At 46.9% G+C, this 23,795-nt stretch overlaps 1 protein-coding gene across 18 annotated transcripts in view; it reads left to right on the plus strand.

Moving 5' to 3' along the window:
• SMARCA2 (SWI/SNF related BAF chromatin remodeling complex subunit ATPase 2) overlaps nt 1-23,795 on the plus strand; it is a 128,711-nt gene that overhangs the window by 16,953 nt on the left and 87,963 nt on the right. For 8 of the 18 annotated variants that reach the window (XR_014506270.1, XM_083419390.1, XM_083419378.1 and 5 more), the window contains exons 3-7: nt 2,877-3,006; nt 11,693-12,016; nt 13,867-13,971; nt 16,651-16,900; nt 21,872-21,998. Coding sequence is in view for 17 of the 18 variants with exons in the window: in XM_083419390.1 (XP_083275516.1) it covers nt 2,877-3,006; nt 11,693-12,016; nt 13,867-13,971; nt 16,651-16,900; nt 21,872-21,998 (936 nt within the window). In the remaining variant the exon portion in view is untranslated. Of the gene's footprint in view, nt 1-192; nt 369-2,876; nt 3,007-11,692; nt 12,017-13,866; nt 13,972-16,650; nt 16,901-21,871; nt 21,999-23,795 lie in introns of those variants that run through there. The other 10 variants (XM_083419379.1, XM_083419396.1, XM_083419380.1 and 7 more) reach the window with 4 other exon arrangements.

Here is a 23,795-nt window from a genome sequence, read left to right on the forward strand (position 1 = left end):
AGCTTTTGATAAAGGGTGGTATATAAATTGATTGAAATAATGCGACTACTAATATAATAATGATGACACCTGGTTGGTTGGCGACAAATCTGCCTTAAGGTGTGCCCTGGGAGCATCTTGCCCGGCCTTCCTCTTCCTCCCTCACCTGCTTCCTGCTTTCCCATTCTTAACGGATCTGCCAACTGCCATGGAACATTCTGGACCCATAAATGCCATAGGGAGGAAACTCCCTTCTTGGACCTCAGCCCACCTGCTCTGAAGCATCTTCTGCCCACAGCAAAAAGGCCATTTTCGGTGTGACTCCAACTGCTTTTCCACAGTCCCGTGACTTCGAAACGCCTTGATCCGCCTTGGCAAACATCTCCATCGTAAGAAAGGCTGCTTGTGCCAAGGGCATCGTTTTCAGGATAGCTCTTGTCCTTTTTCAACACTAACAAACTGCCCTTCCCAAAATTGAGAATTTCTAGCGCTGTAGTTTTAATTATGTGCTATTAGGGATAGCAGTGGCTGTTGTTGTTTTATCGGGAACGCTGTGCCTTCGAGAGAAAGGAAGAAATGGAGTTCTTCCTCTCGGGCAGATTACCGTATTTTTTGCTCTATAAGACTCACTTTTTCCCTTCTAAAAAGTAAGGGGAAATGTGTGTGCGTCTTATGGAGTGAATGCAGGCTGTGCAGCTATCACAGAAGCCAGAACAGCAAGAGGGATTGCTACTTACACTGTGCAGCGATCCCTCCTGCTGTTCTGGCTTCTGGGATTCAGAATATTTTTTTTCTTGTTTTCCTCCTCCAAAAACTAGGTGCGCCTAGTGGTCTGGTGCGTCTTATAGAGCGAAAAATACGGTAGTTCAAAAATGCCGTTGGGTATAAAGGAAAACTTCTGGCCGTGCAAAAACCTGTTGCGATGTCTCGCAGCTCTTCCCACCTCCCCAAATCTGGAATCATTTATTCTTTCCTTTTGTAGCAGAGTTCTGATTTTCCTCCCAGCTTCTCGCTTTCTCTCCATCGCTCTCAGCACTTGGAGGCCTGGACATGGCCTTGGCTGGGCGGAGAGCAAGAGATGGGAGCGCGGCAGCTGTGTGTTTGTGTGTGTGTGTGTGCAAGGGGACGGGGAGTGTGTGTGTGCGCACACATGCGCAAGTCTGTGCGCTGCCCCTTTTTCTCCGGAAAGCAGCTGCTGACTGCTCCTTTCCCTTTAAATAACGGCTCCCCAGTGCTCTGCATTTGCAGCTGGCAAGGGAAGTAAATCTTCTATTTCCTCCTGCGCTGATGTTTTTGCTTTTTTTTTAAAATAAAAAAACCCTCCAGGCTTGCAATTTTCAGGTTTCATTTGCATGGACTTTGCTCTGTTTTCCCCGCTCCCCTCCCTCCCTTCCGTGTGGATCTCATCATGTCCCCGCATGGCGATCTCTTTCTCCCCTGGATGAATCCAGTTGCCTTTCGTGAGTTTGATTCTCATTGCTCAGATGCCTCCTCCCTTTCTCTCTCTCTTCCTCCCTTGGCTGAGTCTGGGTCTCAGTTTTTTGCTGGTCTTGGGTGCTGCAAGGGCTCCGCGAGGTTTTTCTGCTTCTCCTTCCTCCTGCCCCATAGGAAGGGCTGGTTCCTGCCATTGAATATTCACATTCAAATGGTCTTGGGGATGTTCTGGGGCGGCAGTTGCTGCTCAGAGCGTCCCAGACAACACATCTCCTCTTCTTCTGAGTTCCTTGCGTCTGTTTCCGGGTTATGGAGAGCAGAGGGCCTTCTCGGTGGTGGCACCCTCCCTGTGGAACACCCTCCCATCAGATGTCAAGGAAATAAACAACTACAGTCATACCTCATGTTACGTCCACTTCATGTTACGTTCTTTCAGGTTATGTCCTGCGGCAACCCGGAAGTACCGGAAAGGGTTACTTCTGGGTTCCACTGTTCGCGCATGCGCAGAAGCGCAAAATGATGTCATGCGCAGAAGCAGCGAATCGCAACGCGCGCAGGCGCAGGCACGCCTCTGCGGGTTGTGTTCTTTTCATGTTGCGAACGGGCCACCAGAACAGATCCCCTTCTCAACCAGAGGTACCACTGTATCTGACTTTTAGATGACATCTGAAGGCAGCCCTGTTTAGGGAAGCTTTTAATGTTTGATGTTTTATTGTGCTTTTAATTCTGTTGGGAGCCGCGCAGAGTGGCTGGGAAAACCCAGCCAGATGGGTGGGGTATAAATATTAATACATTATTATTATTATTATTATTATTATTATTATTATTATTGTCTTTGTGGTCCCTGCCATTTGCTTGGCTGCTGCCAAAGAGCAGGAGATTATCACAGCAGCACTTTTGGCCCAACACACCACGACAGGGCTCTCAAGAAGTCTTGGGGTTCAGCGAATGGCTTTTGAAGCTGCTCTAAGTTAGGTTTGGAATGAGAAAAGTCAAACACGCATGAATCGTAAAGGGACAGTTTCAGAAAAGATGGGTGCCGTATCACATAAAACTCTCACCGTGTTCATTTGATGCCGTCGGAGCTCCTTGAGTCTTCAGTTTTCTTGGTCTTTTTAGCATTGTGTTTTAGATGTTGACCTAGGGTTTGCAATATTTCAAACATGGACAGAAAAGTTGTTGAGCTTTGGGGGCAAAAGCGCTTTAAAAATGCCGTTTTTGAGTTATTTTTATGGGAAAACTGCACTGCTGACATGGGCTGCCATACGTCCGGATTTCCCCAATTTCCACCTGGACTCTGCTGCCCACCTCTGTTCCAGGTATGTCTGGGAAAATCCGGACATATGGCAACCCCAGCTGACCTGATTTTAATGCTATTTTGTGTGTGTACATGTCTAGAGACCCATTTTTCTGAAATGATGGAGCAGTCCAGAAACGTATGCATGTTTTTCATCTGTTTACAGCCCATTGATGGTTTGCATGAGAAAGGAATGGTGGAAGACCTGCACAACAGCGCCATGAAGACCGCAAGCATGAGGCCCCCTCACCCCGGCATGGGGCCGCCCCAGAGCCCAAGGGATCAGCACAGCCAAGGTGGGTTTTCCAGGGGGCTGGCGATATATTTGAGGTCACTCTTATGATCTGTGAAGCTGCTCGCTAATTTGGGCAGGGAGCCTTGTGCCCTTGGTTGTCATTTGGTTGGTTACTTTGGTGGTGGTTGTCTTTCTGCCTTTATTTATTTATAAAAAGCTTTTGAAGCTGTAATAAAGAGCTGAATAATCTTTCCCCCTTCCTAAAAGTTTAGGCTCAAAAAGAATTGCAAGGAAAGCAAGTTTAAGGGTACGTTCGTAACTCCACTTATGTAAACTTTGGGATAGGTAAGTGGCAAACATGGAAGTGTATTTCCGGGTTTTTGCCGCGTGCGCAGAAGCGCTCTCCCACGCCGCGTGTGTGCACAGAACAGGCACCTCCGATTGCGGAAATCTTGGGATCTGGCCAGAGCTCTGGAACGGATCCCGTCCGCAACCAGAGGTACTGCTGTATTTTCTGCTTTCATTGGGTGTGTTTTCATGTTTTGGAGAATCTGTATTTATTAGAAAATCAAGAAATTATTCACATGGTGGAACAAAAGCACGTGAGCACTGTTTGTGGAATGGAAACTTCATGTGGTGAGATGAACTGTCACGTCCGTCTGTTTTCCCAAGGTTATCCCCATCTCTAAATATGAAATCGCCCTTGTCACCCAGTCCAACTCTGGCTCTGCCATCCGCTGGTAGCAGAAGCTTCTCTCCAACTTTCTCGCTAACCGGCCAAGTCTCTCCCTCTTTGCCTTTGGTAAAGGGTAAAGGGACCCCTGACCATTAGGTCCAATTGTGACTGACTCTGGGGTTGCGGCGCTCATTTCGCTTTATTGGCCGAGGGAGCCGGCGTACAGCTTCCGGGTCATGTGGCCAGCATGACTAAGCCACTTCTGGTGAACCAGAGCAGTGCACGGAAACGACGCTTACCTTCCCGCCGGAGTGGTACCTATTTATCTACTTGCACTTTGACGTGCTTTCGAACTGCTAGGTTGGCAGGAGCTGGCACCGAGCAACGGGAGCTCACTCCGTCGCGGGGATTCGAACCGCCAACCTTCTGATTGGCAAGTCCTAGGCTCTGTGGTTTAACCCACAGCGCCACCTGCGTCCCATCTTTGCCTTTGGAGCCTGTCCCAGTTGCCATAAGAGGGCCTGGTAGCACTTTTCAGTGTAATTTTTCTGGATTCACGACGCCTCCTTTAGTTGCAGCCTCAGCTGTCGTGGTCCTATCATGGTGAGCCCTGACAGGGGCTCCTATACCTTCCGCCTTTGTTTTGTGTTTGGATAAGATCCCAGAAGGGCAAATGTCCGAGCTAGAGAACGAAGGCAGAGCCCTATCTTTGCATGCAGAGAAAGCAGACAGAAAGCATGGCTTGCCTGCAGAAGGTCGCAGGTTCAAATCCCAACATATCTGGCTAGGGTTGGGAAAGACCCTGTCTCAAGTCTTGGCCAGCTGCTGCCAGCCAGTGCAGACAGTACTCAGCTGTAGGTGGGCCTGTGATCTGGACTGGAAAAGGCAGCTTTCTATATAATATCAGACTGATGACCTATCCGGACTAATGCTTTGGCTGCCAGCATTTCTAGCCCTCCGGCAATGGCTTCCGAGGAAGGAACTCTCTGTTATGTCGATTAAATTCTTGCTTAGCTCATAGAATCGGAGGGTTGTAGAGCTGGAAAGGGACTACAGTGGTCATCTAGTCTAGCCCCACCACGATGCAGGGATTTTGGGTTGGATGAGTCTGTAGCATTGGAGTTTGTTTGCATTTATTCAGAGTTCATTGGAAAGGAACTATTATTATTATTATTATTATTATTATTATTATTATTAATATACTGCCCTATACCCGGGGGTCTCAGGGCGGTTCACAGAATAAAATCAAGATATTAAACCACAAAATACCTAATAAAAATAACAACCTGATAGCCCCCTCCAAAAGAGCCACATTTCAAAAGGGCATTGGATGTCAGTCAGCCCAAGGCCTGGTTAAAAAGGAACATTTTTGCCTGGTGCCTAAAGGTGTATAATGAAGGCGCCAGGCGAACTTCCCTGGGGAGAGCATTCCACAGACGGGGAGCCACTGCAGAGAAGGCCCTGTTCTCGTGTTGCTGCCCTCCGGACCTATTGAGGAGGGGACATACAAAGAAGGGCATCAGATGATGATCTCTGGGTCTGGGTAGGTTCATATGGAAAGAGGCGGTCTTGAGGTATTGTGGTCTTGAGCCGTTTAAGGCTTCAGAGGTCAAAACCAGCACTTTGAATTGGGCCCGGAAACTAATTCGTAGCTGGTGCAGTCGGACCACGATTAGTGTAATAAGCTCAGACTGTCTTGCAACCTGGCCGCTGAATTCTGCACCAGCTGAAGTTTCCGAACTGTCTTCAGAGGCAGCCCTGTGCATTGCAGCAATCTAACCTTGAGGTCACCAGAGTGACAACAGAACTATATGGGTGGGTGCTTGCTTTGTGATGTTCTTGCTGAAGAAGCAGAGGTATGGTGGGGAGGGAAGCCACGGAGAGCCTGTTGCAGTTTTAATTTGCGTCCCTTCAGAAAGCAATATTGGGGGCAGGCAGATGTTTGCCGGACCAAATAAAAAGGTTAAGGTACCCCTGACCATTAGGTCCAGTCGTGACCGACTCTGGGGTTGCGTGCTCATCTCGCAACTCTATAGGCCGAGGGAGCTGGCGTTTGTCCGCAGACAGCTTCCAGGTCATGTGGCCAGCAGGTCTAAGCCACTTCTGGCGAACCAAAGCAGCACACAGAAACGATGTTTACCTTCCCGTCGGAGCGGTACCTATTTATCTACTTTCACTTTGATGTGCTTTTGAACTGCTAGGTTGGCAGGAGCAGGGACCGAGGAATGGGAGCTCACCCCGCCGCGGGGATTCGAACCGCCGACCTTCTAATCGGCAAGTCCTAGGCTCTGTGGTTTAACCCACAGCGCCACCTGCGTCCCGCTGGACCAAATACATGATGTGAAAATGGTGCAACCTGCCTAGGGTTTAGCATTGTGCACACCTTGTGTGCAGGATATATCCTCCCCTTCGCGATTTGCATCTCCCTTTCCTTTGCCACCCCCTCCGCCTGCCTTCTTGGGGGTTTCTCCTTGCATTCCCTTGACTGACACATCCAGCCGCTTTTTCCCCGCTGCTTACGGAGGGCAGGCCAGGCCTCGGAAAGGTCAAACGTTCTCGTCGCGGCATATGCTGCGCAGCTAAGCTCTGAGAACAGAAGGTAAGCATAAAATACGGTTAATCTCTGGCAGTTTCTGAAAACAAATGAGCAGTGGCAGAAGCACATCGTTCGGGTGTCCCTTCCCTGAGGAATTCACGGTTGAAACCGAGCGCTTGGGATGGTTTCGGTATTTAGATAAGGCTTGCAAACGCTCTGCAGTTTAAACAGTTGCCTGGCATTCCAGAAGCTCAGCTGAACAGAAAGGGAGTTACTTATTTCGGAATGCTATTATGCCACTAAACTCTGCAGGCTGCTTCCCTGTGTCCCCTTTTGAAAACACGAACGTTGCAATCAGAGGGATATTTATATATATATATCCTCCTCCTATTGATGCTGGGTTGCCTGCTTTTTGTTCTCTTCCTATTAAAAAGGAAAATGTGGTGGGCTTTAGAAGGAGTTGCATTCATTTGAGCGCCAGGCCCAGCACCCAGCCGCCTGAGCAAACAACGTGTATTCACGCCTCGAGACAGTTACAGCGTAAAACCTCGTTCTGGCCTGACGTATCGTTGCATGCTTACATTGCAAAAGCTTTCCTGCAGATTGTGTCCCGGGGGGGGGGGGCTCCTGTTATTACGTAGAGCCTGGAATAGTATTGTGAAAGTGAAGAGCAGTGTGGAGCAATAGATATACAGTGGTGCCTCGCAAGACGAAAAGAATCCGTTCCGCGAGTCTCTTCGTCTTGCGGTTTTTTCGTCTTGCGAAGCAAGCCCATTAGCGGATTAGCGGTTTAGCGGCTATTAAAGGCTTAAGGGATTAGCTGATTAGCTGCTAAAAGGCTATTAGCAGCTTAGTGCCTTAGAAAAAGGGGGTGGGGAGCGGAAAAACCCCCCCAGGAATCGCAAGACATTTTCATCTTGCGAAGCAAGCCCATAGAGAAATTCATCCTGCGAAGCACCTCCAAAACGGAAAACCCTTTCGTCTAGCGGGTTTTCCGTCTTGCGAGGCATTCGTCTTGCGGGGCACCACTGTATATAGATGGCAAGGCTAGCCCAGTAAATTTGGGGACATCTAAACATCCCCTTATGGAACAGGGTGGCGCTGTGGGTTAAACCACAGAGCCTAGGACTTGCTGATCAGAAGCTCGGCGGTTCAAATCCCCGTGATGGGGTGAGCTCCCGTTGCTCAGTCCCTGCTCCTGCCAACCTAGCAGTTCGGAAGCACGTCAAAGTGCAAGTAGATAAATAGGTGCCGCTCCTGCGGGAAGGTAAACGGCGTTTCCGTGTGCTGCTCTGGTTTGCCAAAAGTGGCTGAGTCATGCTGGCCACATGACCTGAAAGCTGTACGCCGGCTCCCTCGGCCAATAAAGCGAGATGAACATCGCAACTCCAGAGTCGGCAATAACTGGACCTAATGGTCAGGGGTCCCTTTACCTTTAAACAATCCCTTACATTTGGGGCAAGGGCTAAATGTGGCCCTCCAAGCTTTTTTGTCTGGCCCCCAAGAGTCTCCCCAAACCGCACCTCTGCCAGAGTGGTTTTGCCTGTCTCCTTCGATTCTGATGATGCACATTGTTTCTCTGAACTGAGCATGGGGCATGCATTTGAGCATGTCTAGACAACAGCCCCCTGTATATATTCATTTTTCTGCCTGCTTTTGCCTTGGGTTGCCTCCCTCCCCTACTCCCTCCTCTGCTATTGCCTCCACAAGGCAATACGGCCCTCAAGCGGAAGGAGATTCCTGCCTCACACCAGTCAACAATGGACACAATACCTAAGGAAGCAAACCTGCAAAAAGAAAGAAAGGATACCGTATTTTTCGCCCTATAGGACGCACCATCCCATAAGGCGCACCTAGTTTTTTGGGGGGAAATAAAGGGGAAAAAAATATTTCCCCCCCAGGCGCGGGGTTGGGGAAGCCCGAGCTTCCCCCGACCCCAGCTCCCAAACAGGCAGCTCTCTGCAAGCCGTGGGAGCCCAGCGCTGGCTCCCGCTGCTTGTGGAGATGTCCGCGAAGCCTGGACACGCTGAGCTCAGCTCGCACAGGCTTCAGCATGCAGGCAACTCTCCGCAAGCAGCGGGAGCCCAGCGCTGGAGAGGTGCACGTAGCCTACATTCGCCCCATAGGACGCACACACATTTCCCCTTCATTTTTGGAGGGGAAAAAGTGCATTCTATAGGGCAAAAAATACGGTAATTATTTAGTTTTGCTTTTCCAGGGTTTACAGTGTCCTTCCTTATAAGTTCAGCCATAGAAGTGCTGGTCCTCTAAAAAACAGTTGCCCGAGTGTCTCACTCAGAGACACTGAAACATCTTTGTGAGATGCTGATTTTACAAGCATGTGGCAGGATCACACCGAGTGTTGAGGGATGGAGAGAGCGGTTGTGACCTGGCAAGAATCTTCCCCCTCCTTCCTCCTCTGTCCAATTCAACATTTTATTTAACATAAGACTAAAAGAGTTCACATTGTGTATGTGTGTGTTTTGATGGCTTGCATATTTAAGAGTAAATTAAGTGGAAATGGGAATAGGGACGCGGGTGGTGCTGTGGGTTAAACCACAGAGCCTAGGACTTTCTGATCAGAAGGTCGGCGGTTCGAATCCCTGTGACGGGGGGAGCTCCCGTTGCTTGGTCCCTGCTCCTGCCAACCTAGCAGTTTGGAAGCACATCAAAATGCAAGTAGATAAATAGATACCGTTCTGGCGGGAAGGTAAACGGCATTTCCGTGCGCTGCTCTGGTTCGCCAGAAGCGGCTTAGTCATGCTGGCCACATGACCCGGAAGCTGTCTACGGACAAACGCTGGCTACCTCGGCCAATAAAGCGAGATGAGTGCCGCAACCCCAGAGTCGGCCACGACTGGACCTAATGTCAGGGGTCCCTTTACCCTAAGTGGGAATGGTACACCTAGCCCCCCACCCAAGTGCTGTTACATCAAATGCTGCTTTAATCAATGTCGGGCTGTTTTAGTAACACTGAAGCGCTCTGCTAAGAAAGCATTTATTCCTGCGCAAGGTTGCGGGATGCCGCTTGCAAAGGGCTAAAACTGCCGAAGGAGTGGATGGGGATCCTATGGGTGACTAAGGGAAAGTAGCAACAGGAGGACTTGGGGATTTATTATGGCACGGAGGAGATAAAAATGCTGAGCAACGGCTGGCTGTGACGCAGGAGACCCGAAGGCACGGCTGTAAAAGCAAGCCATCAGGAATATTTGCACTCTTGCAGTGAAACTTGCATCCTCTTGCAAGGGGCTTGTTTTAAATGTGCAGCTTGTACAGTGGTTCCTTGGTTCTCAAACGTAATCCGTTCCAGAAGTCCGTTCCAAAACCAAGGCGCGCTTTCCCATAGGAAGTCATGCAAAATGGATTAATCCGTTCCAGACTTCTAAAAATAACCCCTAAAACAGCAATTCATCATGAATTTTACTCTCTAACGAGACCATTGATCCATAAAACGAAAGCAATAATCCAGGTACTGTGCTATAAAATAAATAAGGCAGTATTGTAGATGACGAAAATTAAAATGAATTTATTTTCTTACTTGCTCTGATGATAGTCATTGTTTGGATGGGGGGCTTTTATCCATTTCTGCAGTCAATCAATCAGTCAGCTGAACTGGGTTCCTCACAGTCACAAAAACAAATGAACCAAAAAAGCCTAAAAAAAAAAAAAAAAAGGAAAATAAATAGCAAAACCAAAAGCGCTAAAAACAGTGGTCCTCGAACTTAATCCGTTCCGGAAGTCCGTTTGACTTCTGAAATGTTTGAAAACCAAGGCGCAGCTTCTGATTGGTGCAGGCGCCCCAGAAACAAATGCTGACAGCCGCATCGGACGTTCGGCTTCCGAAAAACGTTTGAAAACTGAAACACTTCTGGGTTTTTGGCGTTTGGGAACAAAGGCATTTGAGAATCAAGGTACTACAGTGGTGGTTCGATGAGGCCCTCAGCTCCTGAAGGTACAGTGGTGCCTCGCAAGACGAAAAGAATCCGTTCTGTGAGTCTCTTCGTCTAGCGGTTTTTTCGTCTTGCGAAGCAAGCCCATTAGCGAATTAGCGGTTTAGCGGCTATTAGCAGCTATTAAAGGCTTAAGGGATTAGCGGATTAGCTGCTAAAAGGCTATTAGCAGCTTAGTGCCTTAGAAAAAGGGGGTGGGGAGCGAAAAAAACCCCCAGGAATCGCAAGACATTTTCGTCTTCCGAAGCAAGCCCATAGAGAAATTCGTCCTGCGAAGCACCTCCAAAACGGAAAACCCTTTCGTCTAGCGGGTTTTCCATCTTGCGAGGCATTCGTCTTGCGGGGCACCACTGTACTGTACTTTAAGAATACGGAAGCAAGCATCAGAGACTCCTGGGGTTTAAAACCCAGGACCTTTAGGTTGATGAGACTAAAACGCTCTGCATGTTACATCTTAATACTGCGTTTTGTTTTACATTGGTATCTGTAACTTGAATCTTTTGGAAAGCAAGAACCTTTTTTGTACTATGTGCATGCCCTGTGAACCCATAGAGCCATGGGAAAGTGGAAATTCTGTCCTAATTGGTTTGCACACCATAATCATAAGTTTGTTCAATGACACACGTGCAGCTGATTTAGGTAGTATATCATAAATGTCTTACAGGCTCTTAAAATGGGAATACCCAATTGGTTTTTATTTTATATGCTTTTCGGGAAAGCTGACTTGGCAAAATACATTCATTGAAAGGTGGGCTATGAATCCTATAAATAGATGAAATATCTATGGAACTTTAAAAAAAAAAAATGCATAAGATCGTGTTTACAAAAAACCCAGAGGCCCTCCTTCTTGGGCTACTGGGTTCCGATATCCCAAAAAGTATAAGGGAATTATTCCTCTGTGCGACAGTGGCTGCGAGAATTTTAATAGCCTCAAATTGGAAAGGAGAAAAAAATACCCTCAAAATTGGAGTGGCAACAAAAACTAATGGCCTACGCAGAACTGGCTAAGCTATCAGGAAGAATAAGAGACCACGCAGATCAAGTATTTTTCAATAAACGGGGTTTATTTAAAAGTTACATAAAAGATTGCAACACTATAAAATCTGTGGCAGCCTTTGAATAGCTTCTGTTATACACCGAACAGGTTTAAGAAAGTACAATATCTTGGCTAAGCAATTATTTTAAACAGACGCAAACAGTGAGCTAGATAAATACACATTTAAAGCTAAATGGAGTTGGCGGGAAGTCAGTGGAACTGTGATAAAGTGTAATAGATATTGACAATTCTTTGATGTTTATCTGTTACGGATAATTTTGATTTTGTGCTTTTTTAAAAGTTTAATAAAGTATTTAATTTTTTAAAAAAAGAATCCTATAAATAAATAAATCCAGCTTGTTTACCAAAATGCTAAGGGGAAATAATGTGGCTGTGAGTGGCAAGTTTCTCTTTTGCTTATTGTCTCCCCCCTGCCCCCCCCCCCGGGTGATCCTTGTTTCCTAATTAAGCTGAGCCACTCTGCCGCAAGGAAAACCTCTTACATTTTTCAGGAAATGACGGCGCTAATTCCTCTTTCGCTTCTTCCAGGCTACATGTCTCCGCACCCGTCACCCTTGGGACCGGCCCCCGAGCACGTCTCCAGCCCCATGTCCGGAGGGGGTCCCACCCCGCCCCAAATGCCGCCAAGCCAGCCGGGACCCACGATGCCAGGAGACCCGCAAGCTATGAGCCAGCCCAGCCGGGGACCTTCGCCCTTCAGCCCGGTTCAGCTGCACCAACTCCGGGCGCAGATTCTGGCCTACAAGATGCTGGCCAGGGGTCAGCCGCTGCCCGAAAACCTCCAGCTTGCCGTCCAGGGGAAGAGGACTCTGCCCGGGATTCAGCAGCAACAGACTCTTTACAAGCCAACGGGTAAAACAGCCAGGCTCAGTCGGCTTCCTCTACAGTCACCCTTGTGCAAATTACCGTATTTTCCGCTCTATAAGACGCACTTTTCCCCTCCTAAAAAGTAAGGGGATGCGTGTGTTCGTCTTATGGAGCGAATGCAGGCTGCGCAGCTATCCCAGAATCCAGAACAATAATAACAATAATAATAATAACAGCAACAACAACAACAACAACAATAATAATATGTTTTATTTATACCCCGCCCTCCCCAGCCAAGGCCGGGCTCAGTGCGGCTAACAAGCAATAATAAAAACAAGTTGAATGAATACAAATTAAAAACAAGATTAAAATACAACATTAAAATATTGAAACATTAAAATATTAAAATGCAGCCTCATCACAGGAGGAGAAAGGAAAAAGAAAAAAGAAAGAGGGGGAGGGAATCTAATTGGCTCCAAGCCAAAGGCCAGGCGGAACAACTCTGTCTTACAGGCCCTGCGGAAAGAAATCAGATCGTGCAGGGCTGGGATCCAGAATATTTTTTTCCTTGTTTTCCTCCTCCAAAAACTAGGTGCGTCTTATGGTCTGGTGCGAAAAATACGGCAATTGAAACAAACAATGAATTTAGCACAGTAGTTTATTGCACAAAACTCACGTATACATGTACAAAACTCACATACACGTACGTTAGTAACAGATATGGCCTCCGCTATTTTTAAGCAGCGTTTGAACACGGTTTGGTATGGAGTCTACTAGTTTCGAACAGTCCCTGTTGATTTTCGGATCCCTGCACCACACTTGAATAGTTGTGCAGTCTACACCACGGGTGTCAAACACAAGGCCCGCGGGCCGAATGCGGCCCGCCAGACCTCGTCATGTGGCCCGTGTAGCCGCTGCCGGCCGCCAGCCTTTACCTTTTATTCTCGCTTTTTTTTTTTTTTTTTTGATACAAGAAAGCCGCCTCTTCAGCGCATGCGCGGCAGCCTACAAGCCAGAGAACGTCTGCCCTCTAGCGGCGCCGGCCGTTCTACACAGGAAACCTCCACTTTACATGCATTCAGGAAACCTCCACTTGTTTTTATTTATGATAATACAGTGGTGCCCCGCAAGACGAATGCCTCGCAAGACGGAAAACCCGCAAGATGAAAGGGTTTTCCGTCTGCAGAGGCGCTTCGCAGGACGAATTTCCCTATGGGCTTGCTTCGCAAGACGAAAAATGACGAAAAAAGTTGTTTTTTTTTTTTGCTCCAAAACCCCTTATTTTGAATCGCTAAGCTGCTAAAAGCATTTTAGCAGCAAAACCGCTAATCCCCCACTCCTTAAAAAGCCGTTTTTAGCCCTTAAATCGCTAATAGCGCTACTCCGTCAATGGGCTTGCTTCGCAAGACGAAAAAACCGCAAGACGAAAAGACCCGCGGAACGGATTCTTTTCGTCTTGCGAGGCACCACTGTAAAGAGTGGACACATAGTCCTACAGATACAACCGGCCCTTTGAGGGTGACCAAACTGCTGATGCGGCCCCCGATGAATTTGAGTTTGACACCCCTGGTCTACACCATGGAGGCGACTTTTGCATATAGCCTACAAAATTCTCCATGGGATTGACATCTGGGGAATTCCATGGCCAATCAAAGATCTGTATTTGCTGCTCTGTCCTGAATTTCTTCCCCGCTTTCAATGTGTGACGGGGGCTAGTTCCAAAATCTAACTGCGTGAGCATTGCATACATGCTCTCTACGATGGGGTTTGAACTCTGTGTGTGCCTGTCAGGGCTTGTGACGTAATTCACTGCAACTCCTGACGGAGGTGCAAAAGCTACTGGAACCTGCTTTGGTGTGGCCCATTCTAATGGAAGGAAAACCGTCTTTTTGCAGTTTTTGCAGCACATGCCAATGCCCCCCTCCCAGCTGGACCACCAGGAGCTGCCTCAGGAATGCCAGCGCACACGGCTGCCATGGCCCCCAAAACCTGGCCAGAAGGTAAAAAAGAAAGAAAGATGTCGGCAGCTCTTTTATATCTAGAACATTGACATAATAGAGAGAGAGAGTTGAGAAAAAGATAATGTTGGGTTAGTCAGTCCTTTTCTTAAAAAACACACACAACTCCTTTGCTATACAGTGGTACTTTGGTTCTCAAACTTAATCCGTTTTGGAAGTCCGTTCCAAAACCAAAGCGTTCCAAAACCAAGGCGCACTTTCCCATAGAAAGTCATGCAAAACGGATTGATCCGTTGCAGACTTCTAAAAACAACCCCTGAAACAGCAATTTAACATGAATTTTACTAACTAACGAGACCACGGATACATTAAATGAAAGCAATAATCAAGGTACAGCAATCACACAATCAACCAGTAGCTGAACTGGGTTCCACACAGCCATGAAAACAAAAAAAGAGCAGCAAAAACGCAAAATAAATAGCCGAAACAGACAGATGTCAGCGCAACACTTAAATCGGAAGTGTAACACTCAAAACGGAGCATGTTCTGCTTCTGAAAAAAGTTTGCAAACCGGAACACTGACTTCTGGGTTTGCAGTGTTTGGGTTCCAAGTTGTTTTGAGTGCCAAGGCGTTTGAGAAACAAGGTGCCAATGTATAGCAAATTAAATACTATTGGACTGTAATGGTTTTTATTGCCGTTGGACTGTTGGGACAATTCCATTAAGTCGTTTGAAAAGTGCAATGTTATCCTTGGTGAACGATAGAAATGAGAATGGAATTGGGTAATGTGAGGTAACTGATAAACGTGAGAAATTGCGGCGAGTTTTGTGTTGACATTTCCTGGGAAAGGCAATCTTTTGTTGATAAAAGGATGGGAACAGTGATGGAATTTCATGGAGAGTTGAAGCATTCAATTAGCTTCTCAGGCACATTAGTAAATAGCAGCATCTTCTGGTCTTTACCCCTGACCTTATATATTGAGAATTACTGGTAAATGCCAACATTTTCATTTATCATAACAGACACACCTGTACTACCCCAAATGCAGCCACGTTCACTGCTTTATTGATGCATTCAGGTGGTTTTTTGATTCATTCAGTTTTTTTGTTTAAACGTAGCTTTGGTTTCTCTCATCTGCATACAGGGCTGTGTGAATATTGCAGCACTGGTGTCCATGCTCCTAATAGGAAGTAACTTGTAGGATGTCACAGGACCACAAAAGCAAACCCGTCCCGGTGGGCCCATAACATGTACTTTTATAATTAAAGGTACCCCTGCCCGTACGGGCCAGTCTTGACAGACTCTAGGGTTGTGCGCCCATCTCACTCAAAGAGGCCAAGGGCCAGCACTGTCCGAAGACACTTCCGGGTCACGTGGCCAGCGTGACATCGCTGCTCTGGCGAGCCAGAGCCGCACACGGAAACGCCATTTACCTTCCCGCTAGTAAGCGGTCCCTATTTATCTACTTGCACCCAGGGGTGCTTTTGAACTGCTAGGTTGGCAGGCGCTGGGACCAAGCAATGGGAGCGCACCCCGCCACGGGGATTCGAACCGCCAACCTCTTGATCGGCAAGTCCTAGGTGCTGAGGCTTTAACCCACAGCGCCACCCGCGTCCAACTTTTATAATTAATGAATGCAAAATAAAGTCCACCAACTATTTTAGAACTTTCAAACTCTAGAGATTAATCCTGATTTTGTTAAAAAGCCAAATAACTCATCACCAAACCATGATCTGGTATGAGGCTTCCTTCTCCTCACATACTTTGATTTCCTGAGTTGGGTAGACCACGGTGCGCTGTTGCATCTGAATGGGAAAATTGGGCTTTTCGCTTGTTCTCCAAACCAAAATCAGAAGCAACGCTTTAAAGCAGGTTACCAGTTAAGGTCTGCAACCATAGTTAGCCAGTTTGGATGTGATGGGGCTGCCCAGGGGGAGAAGAGAGTGTGCCAGCCCAGGCTGGCTTTGGCCTGTTACATGTGAACCATCCCTCAGGGTTATGAAAAGAGGGTTACGTATCATCTGCTCACATGACTGGGCAAAATTTGCTTTATAAAGGAATATTTCATGTGTCAGGAATTGGATTGCGGTACACCTAGATTCAGCCAGTTGTTAATATCTGATGTTTCCTCCCTTTATGGTCCTGATTTATGGGCTACTACTAAAATGAGGGTGTATTTTAATTAACCGTTTGTTTGTTGTTGTTGATTTTCTATTACGTTTTATTGTAATTTATATTTGGTGTGAGTCGCCCTGAGCCCGGCCCTGGCTGGGGAGGGCGGGATATAAATAAAATATTATTATTAATAGAAATAATGCTTCTGTTGGTATACATGGAAGCGAGTGTGGAGAAGTGTCATTGGAATCCACTCCAGAAGTCCGTTCGACTTCCAGAACGTTCAGAAACCAAAGTGCAGCTTCTGATTGGCTGCAGGAAGCTCCTGCAGCCAATCGGGAATCGCAGAAGCCCCGTCAGACATTTGGCTTCCAAAAGAAAGTTCAAAAACCGGAACAATCACTTCCGGGTTTTGATCGTTCAGGAGCCATGGCGTTCAAGATCCAAGGTATGCCTGTATTTCATTCCTTCTCTTTAGCAGGTGTATCTGGCTGCTGAAGTGTCCTTGATCCTATTGTGTTGACCTTATCCAAAAGGATAGATAACATTTTGTTTAGCTCCTTTTGGTCCAGGTTTATGAATATTGGTGCCGGCTTATTTTCCAGGGCAAGGGCCAGAGATGAATGTTCCCAGCACCCCTCAAAAGCTCCCTGTCCCATCTCCCAGCGGAAGACCTTCTCCGGCACCCGCCCCTGCCCAGCCGGCGGCCGTCATGCCAGGCCCTTCGGTTCCTCCTCCCACAGCCGGCCAGCCTTCGCCCATCGTCCAGCTGCAGCAGAAACAGAACCGCATCAGCCCTATCCAGAAGCCCCAAGGGCTGGACCCTGTGGAAATCCTCCAAGAGCGGGAATATAGGTAAGAACCAGGCGAAGAGGCAGGTGTTTCAGTACGATTTGTGATTTATTTTAAAAAAATAAATATTTAGCAATTGCTGTATGACAGGGTTGTCTTTGCCCATGGAGTTTTCTTGGCAGGGATACTGGAGTGGCTTGCCGGTTCCTGCTCCAGGTGGATCACGTTTGGTCAAAACTCTCCACTATGACCTGTTCATCTTGGGTGGCTCTGCATGGCATAGCTTATAGCTTCTCTGAGTTATTCAAGCCCCTTCGCCACGGCAAGGCAGTGATCCATGAAGGATCATAAAAAGCAGAGACCTTGGTGATGACCTTGCCAACAAAGGTCCGTATAGTTAAAACTATGGTTTTCCCAGTAGCGATGTATGGAAGTGAGAGCTTGACCATAAAGAAGGCATTTGAATTATGGTGCTGGAGGAGACTCTTGAGAGTCCCATGGACTGCAAGATGATCAAACCTATCGATTCTTAAGGAAATCAGCCCTGAGTGCTCACTGGAAGGACAGATCCTGAAGCTGAGGCTCCAATAATTTGGCAACCTCATGAGAAGAGAAGACTCCCTGGAAAAGACCCTGATGTTGGGAAAGATGGAGGGCACAAGGAGAATGGGACGACAGAGGACAAGATGGTTGGACAGTGTTCTCGAAGCTACCAGCATGAGTTTGACCAAACTGCGGAAGGCAGTGGAAGACAGGAGTGCCTGGCGTTCTCTGGTCCATGGGGTCACGAAGAGTCGGACACGACTAAATGACTAAACAACAACAACAACAAGTATGACAGGGATGTCCAACTCCCAACAGACTACGATCTACTCATAGTAGAAAAAAACTGGTACTGATCTACCCATTGTTGTTGGGTGGACCAAAGTTGTTGAGCTTTTTCAGGAAAGGCAAAGTGGTTGGGCTTTTTTAAGGAAGCCGCAGTTTTTGTTTTCCCTTTTTGGGGGGGGGGGCATCACTGAGGGACCGAAGATCTAGCAGGAACACCCCGCGATCTACCAGTAGATCACAATCTACCTGTTGGACATGTCTGCTGTATGAAAACAACGTCACACCCATGGTGTGTAACTTTGGGGGAAGGGTGACGACTCGTCCCGGAAATTGTGTGGTGTCGCCCAAATAGGCACCAGCTGACTTGAGGGAGAGGATGACGAGGTTGGTGTGCTTTCCGAGAGTTGTGTAGAAGGTGTTTTTTCACCTCTGCATAGCCATTTGCCAGAATTTCTCCTGCACCCAGTGGACAGAGGGAAAACTACGAAGGAACGTGTGCCTCCTTCTGGAAGATTCTTTGGGCATAGAGGAAGGGCACCTTCGCTCCCTTGAGGCTGGTGGTGGTTCCAATTGATTCAAATTTCCCTCAGCACCCTCAGCCCCAGGTTTGGTTCAAATACCTCATTTGTTTCCGTCAGATCTCTATAATACATCACTGAACCGAACCAAGCTCACCTACCAGCTGTGTCTTGTGTTCTGCTGGCTCTCCTTACCTCCAGTGCAAGACAGATAAAAAGCCAAAACTACGCGTGAGGAGATAAAGAGAGGCCATCTGCCAATCCTCCTCTGTACTGCCAACCCGACCAGAAGTAGTGTCAGAAACCGAGATGTAAAATCTAGGATCCAAACAGCACCTTAAATCTAGGCTCTGGTCGCCTCGACAATTTCTCTGGGTGCTTTTTCTTTGCAAGATCACAAAGCAAATGGTCAGTGGGGCGCCAGAAGACCAGCTCACCACAGACCAGCTGACTGGCGCGACATCGCAGCCACGCCAAACCTGGTCATACCCAGGATTATGTTGCTGCAACACAGGTTCCTTGGCTCCCAGTATTATTTGGGATTTCATCAATCTCTGTTAAGAATTGGGGTTCTCACTTCACCACCTTCTCTGAGGCTACATCATGGCCTAGGACCCTCGTACCTACAGGACCGCCTCTCCTTGGTATGCCCCACGGAGGACCTTAAGGTCCATATATAGCAACACCCTAGTGGTCCCGGGCCCTAAGGAAGTTAGATTAGCTTCAACCAGAGCCAGGGCCTTCTCAACACTGGCTCCGGCCTGGTGGAACGCTCTGTCTCATGAGACCAGGGCCCTGCGGGATCTGATTTCTTTCCCCAGGGCCTGTAAGACAGAATTGTTCCACCTGGCCTTTGGCTTGGAATCAGTTTGATTCCCTCCCCCTCTTTCTTTTTCCTTTCTCCTCCTATGAAGAGATTGCACCCTAATGTTTTATCTTAATCTTTCAAATTGTATTTTAATCAACTTGTTTTTATTATTGGTTGTTAGCCGCCCTGAGCCCGGTCTTGGCTGGGGAGGGCGGAGTATAAATATAATTTTTATTTTTGTTATTATTATTATTATTATCATCATCATCATCATTATCATCATCATTAGTATTACTACTACTACTACTACTACTACTACTTAAGAGAAACCTGCGTGCTCTGAGCGAAGGCAGAAGCCAGCTCCGGAAGGTGGCTGGAGAATGTTTTGTGCTAATGCTTTAAATTGTGAACCATCCTAAGATCTGCGGATGATGAAAAAGAAGAAGGGTCAGTGAAGTGTCATTGACGGTGCCTTCTGCCCTTAAAACTATCTCTGAAAAGTTGCAGCCCATCCTGAAAAGAGTTTTGCTGATATTCGTCATAGTATGGCTATACTTGACTTCTCTCTTGAATTGATTCTGCATAACAAGAGATTGCTCCAAAACGCGATTATACCCCCCTTTGACCAACAAAGACTATAGTGAAACTCTTGTCTTTTGAAAAATCTCTACAAAACCTTTACATTTATGTCGAGAACAGCTCAGCTTATTTTGCTGTTTGAAACTGGGCCAGCGCAATAAATTCATGCCGTAATTCTTACAAAGCTCTCTTTAACACTTAGAAGAAAAATTAAGTGCTGCTTTAATCTTAATGAATAAGTATTGTAAAACTAATAATGCGCAGTGCAATTTAATGTCACTCCACTATGTGCAAAGCTTCTTTCCTTCTCAGAGCTCATAAAAAAAATTACGCCCGCTATTGTCCTGAAATTACGAGCACAGTGGATTATGTCGGATGGATTCCTTTTATCATCTGACGAAAGTATCCCTGCCAGAAAGCTCTTTGTGACTCCAGAGTCCTCAGTCCTGCCGCATGGCCCCCGTTCCAAAAAAAACCCTCACCGTCCTTCAGGACAACGTTTGTGACTGCGCTCCCTTGGTTCCAGGGGCTGCTGCCCTTTTGCAAAAAGATCTCCAGCTCCGGCTCCAGTTCGAAATTCGCTTTCTGCATGGATGAAGACAAATAACTGCACTGTGGAGATTAATTAAACATATTTTGGGCAGGGTTAGATTAAATCCCCTGAGCGTTTTGCAAATGGCAGCTTCAAGAAACTGCTTCCGTCTTTGGCCTTTCCTTATGATTGAACGACTTAAGAGCCTTCACTGTTTCCCTCCGAATGCAAGGGCAGCCTTTTTAATCTGTTCCCAGGATTAGGCAGGGAGCATTATTTCGGCATTTGATGCATTGATTGTAGAATATGTGGCTGCCACAAAGCCTTTAAAGGTATAGTATTAATTACAATTCCTTATGCAGTGCATTCCTAGTAGAAATTTATATTTTAAAAAACAGCCCCCAAATATTTTTTCCTTTTAATTTATGCGAAAGCCATTTGGCTGTTGCCTTTATCTATCATCTATCTATATATCTATCTATCTATAGTTCAGTTATGAGACTCTTAGTTCAGTTTTAAGCAAAGCCAAGAATAAGTTTGCGATAAATTAATGGCAGCCTCTACAATTTGGTGCTACTGGTCTCTACCCTTAGATAGATGTGTGGGTTTCAGTTGATTTTCAGGTGTTGCTTTCTTCGTTTTACCTGCCAGGTAAGGCGGCCGGTCTTTATTAAGATAAAGGGGGCAAAGTCACGGTGACATTCTTCCCTGGATCAAATTCCCCTCCTGCCCAAATGCTGCTGATGGGTTTGCCGGGGACCCCGTTTGTTCAGAATTTCTGGGGCCCGTCCTGTTCCCTCCCCAGGTCCTCCTGACTTTTGCTGGCGCTTGGCTCTGTTCCCTGGCCTGAAAGCAGAAGGGGGGTCTTCTGTAACCTTAGGACCCACTTGGCTCTCGGAAGCGCTGCCTCTTTCAGCCTCCCCGTCTGGTGCCAGACTGACACCGCTCTTAATGTTGCGCTTAGTTAACAACTTTTCATCCCAGGGCTGCCAACTCCTCTATTAACACCATTAGCATTAATTCTTCCCTCTTTGCGCTGCGATAAAGAGATTTAACGATGCGCAAGGAGGTGAATTCATTGGTATTTGAATGGCATGCCGGTGAGTCGTCATGATTGGCAGCTGACATTCTTTTGACAAAAAAATAAATAAATAAGAAAAGGGTGTGTATTTGTGTGTCCACACCGTGGGATGCTACCCACCCACTTCTATCCAGGTGGACCTAAAAACCATTGCAAAACTTTTCCGTGGGTGAAATTGAGGCTGCTTTGAAATGGAGCCCAGGTTGGCTGGAATCTAAAACCTTTTCTCTCTCGTTTTGAGCCCTGCTTATGCCTCAAATGTCTTCCTCAACAGTGTGAGGGAACTCTTGGCCTTTTGGAAAATTTCAGAGGATTTTCTCTGTTCATTTCTTACCTTAAGCTTAACAGACACATAATGTGCAGTTCAAAGGCTTTTCAGATAAATGGGTAATTCTCCAGTGATTCGTAGTCTAATTATTTTAGATATAAATAACAGCGTTTGAAAGTGCTGCGTCTTTCAAGAGTGTACGTACTGGCATTTCATTAGCGGTAACAACAGCGTAGCCCCAATCCTACGCGTGTTTGCAGAGAGTAAAGTCCTGCGAGATGCGGTTGGATTTATTCGCAAGTAACAGAGGATGGGATCGCAGCTCTAGCAAGGTCAAGAGAATGTCAAATGCACCTGCAATGGGAAAATTAATCTCTTTCTCTTCTAATCCTCTGCCCTGTGTCCTTCCCTGTTTAGACTTCAGGCACGGATCGCTCACAGAATTCAGGAACTGGAAAACTTGCCTGGCTCTTTGCCCCCAGACCTGCGTACTAAAGCCACGGTGGAGCTGAAGGCACTCAGGCTGCTAAATTTCCAGCGCCAGGTAACAAATTTCCCTGAAAGGAAGTTTTTTTGGTTGTACAGTCGTACCTTCGATCCCAAACACCTTGAGACTCTAACGTTTTGGCTCCGGAACACTGCAGACCTCTTTGAGTGTTCCGCTTTGTGAACTTTCTTTGGAACCCAAATGTCCGACGTGTTCCTGCAGCCAATCAGAAGCCGCACCTCAGTTTTCCGAATGTTTTGGAAGTCGAACGGACTTCCTGAATGGATTGATGCATTGATTGTAGAATTGACAAATACAGTGGTACCTTGGTTCTCAAACTTTTACCTGTTCCGGAAGTCCGTTCCAAAACCAAGGCATGCTTTCCCAGTGCAAAATGGATTAATCTGTTCCAGACTTTTAAAGACAGCCCCTAAAATAGCAATTTAACATGAATTTCACTCTCTAACGAGACCATTGATCCATAAAATGAAAGCGGTAAACAATGTACTGCAGTCACACAATCGATCAGCAAGCAGCTGAACTGGGTTCCACACAGTCGCAAAAATGCAAAATAAAAAGCAAAAACAGACAAACCTCAGTGTAACAGTCAAAACGGAAGTGTGGTGCTTAAGTCGGAAGCGTAACACTCAAAACGGAGCACGTTCGGCTTCTGAAAAAAGTTTGCAAACCGGAATACTGACTTCCGGTTGAGAAGGGGATTGAGAACTTTAAGATTCCTTTAGGATGCATTGAAGAGGAATCTTTCAGGAAGGGGACAGTTGGCGGTGGGAGGTACCTGCAAGAAAAGGAGGGTGGGAAGAATTTCTCAGGGGGGGAAATGGGGGCACCCGGGTGAGGGCAGAGGGGTCTGCCTTTCTATGTGTGGATAAATGAGAAGATAGGTAAAGGGACCCCTGACCGTTAGGTCCAGTCATGGATGGCTCTGGGGTTGCAGCGCTCATCTTGCTTTATTGGCCAAGGGAGCCGGTGTACAGCTTCTGGGTCATGTAGCCAGCATGACTAAGCCACTTCTGGTGAACCAGAGCAGCGCACAGAAATGCCTTTTACCTTCCTGCCGGAGCGGTACCTATTTATCTACTTGCACTTTGACGTGCTTTCGAACTGCTAGGTTGGCAGGAGCAGGGACCGAGCAACGGGAGCTCACCCCATTGTGGGGATTCGAAGCGCCAACCTTCTGATCGGCAAGTCCTAGGCTCTGTGGTTTAACCCACAGCGCCACCCGCGTCCCTAATAAGAAGATAAATATAACACAAATGTCTTTATAGTTACTGTTTTTCTATTCTTTCCCCCTCTTTTTCCATTCTATAGTGTTTTGCGTTTTCCTACCAATGAGTTTGAATGTTAGTGTTTAACACGTCAAAAAACTTTCAATAAGATTGTTACGTTAGAGAAAGTGATGGATAAATTAATCGCAGTAATAGTCTGGAGCAGCACTGGGGGTGGGGAGGGTGGTGTTGATGAGGAGATCATGCTAGTAGCCTCCCTGTGAGTACATGGAAATTCAGTTTAATTTGCCCCGTGTGCATTGTTATCAGTAATAATTAACCACCGTCAAGTTGTTATTGTGCTTTCTGTAGCACTCAAGATCCCTAATCTTAATTGCTATCTGACGCCCACCCAGCCCCAACTAGGCTAGTCGTTGGATGAGTGACTTTTCCATCTTTATATCATCGAAGGAGCGATAGCTGAAAAGAGATTTGAACCTAGAAATTCAGCTTCCAAAATCAATCTTCTGCCTGCTGTGCTCTGCCGACATCCTGCTAGATTCTAGATGCTAACTCTTCTTTATAAGAATCATTTCAGTTGACTTTTTCTTCTTGCAGAACAGCATGA

Source organism: Podarcis tiliguerta (assembly GCF_965153285.1).
Source record: "Podarcis tiliguerta genome assembly, chromosome: 17".
Lineage (NCBI taxonomy): Eukaryota > Metazoa > Chordata > Lepidosauria > Squamata > Lacertidae > Podarcis > Podarcis tiliguerta.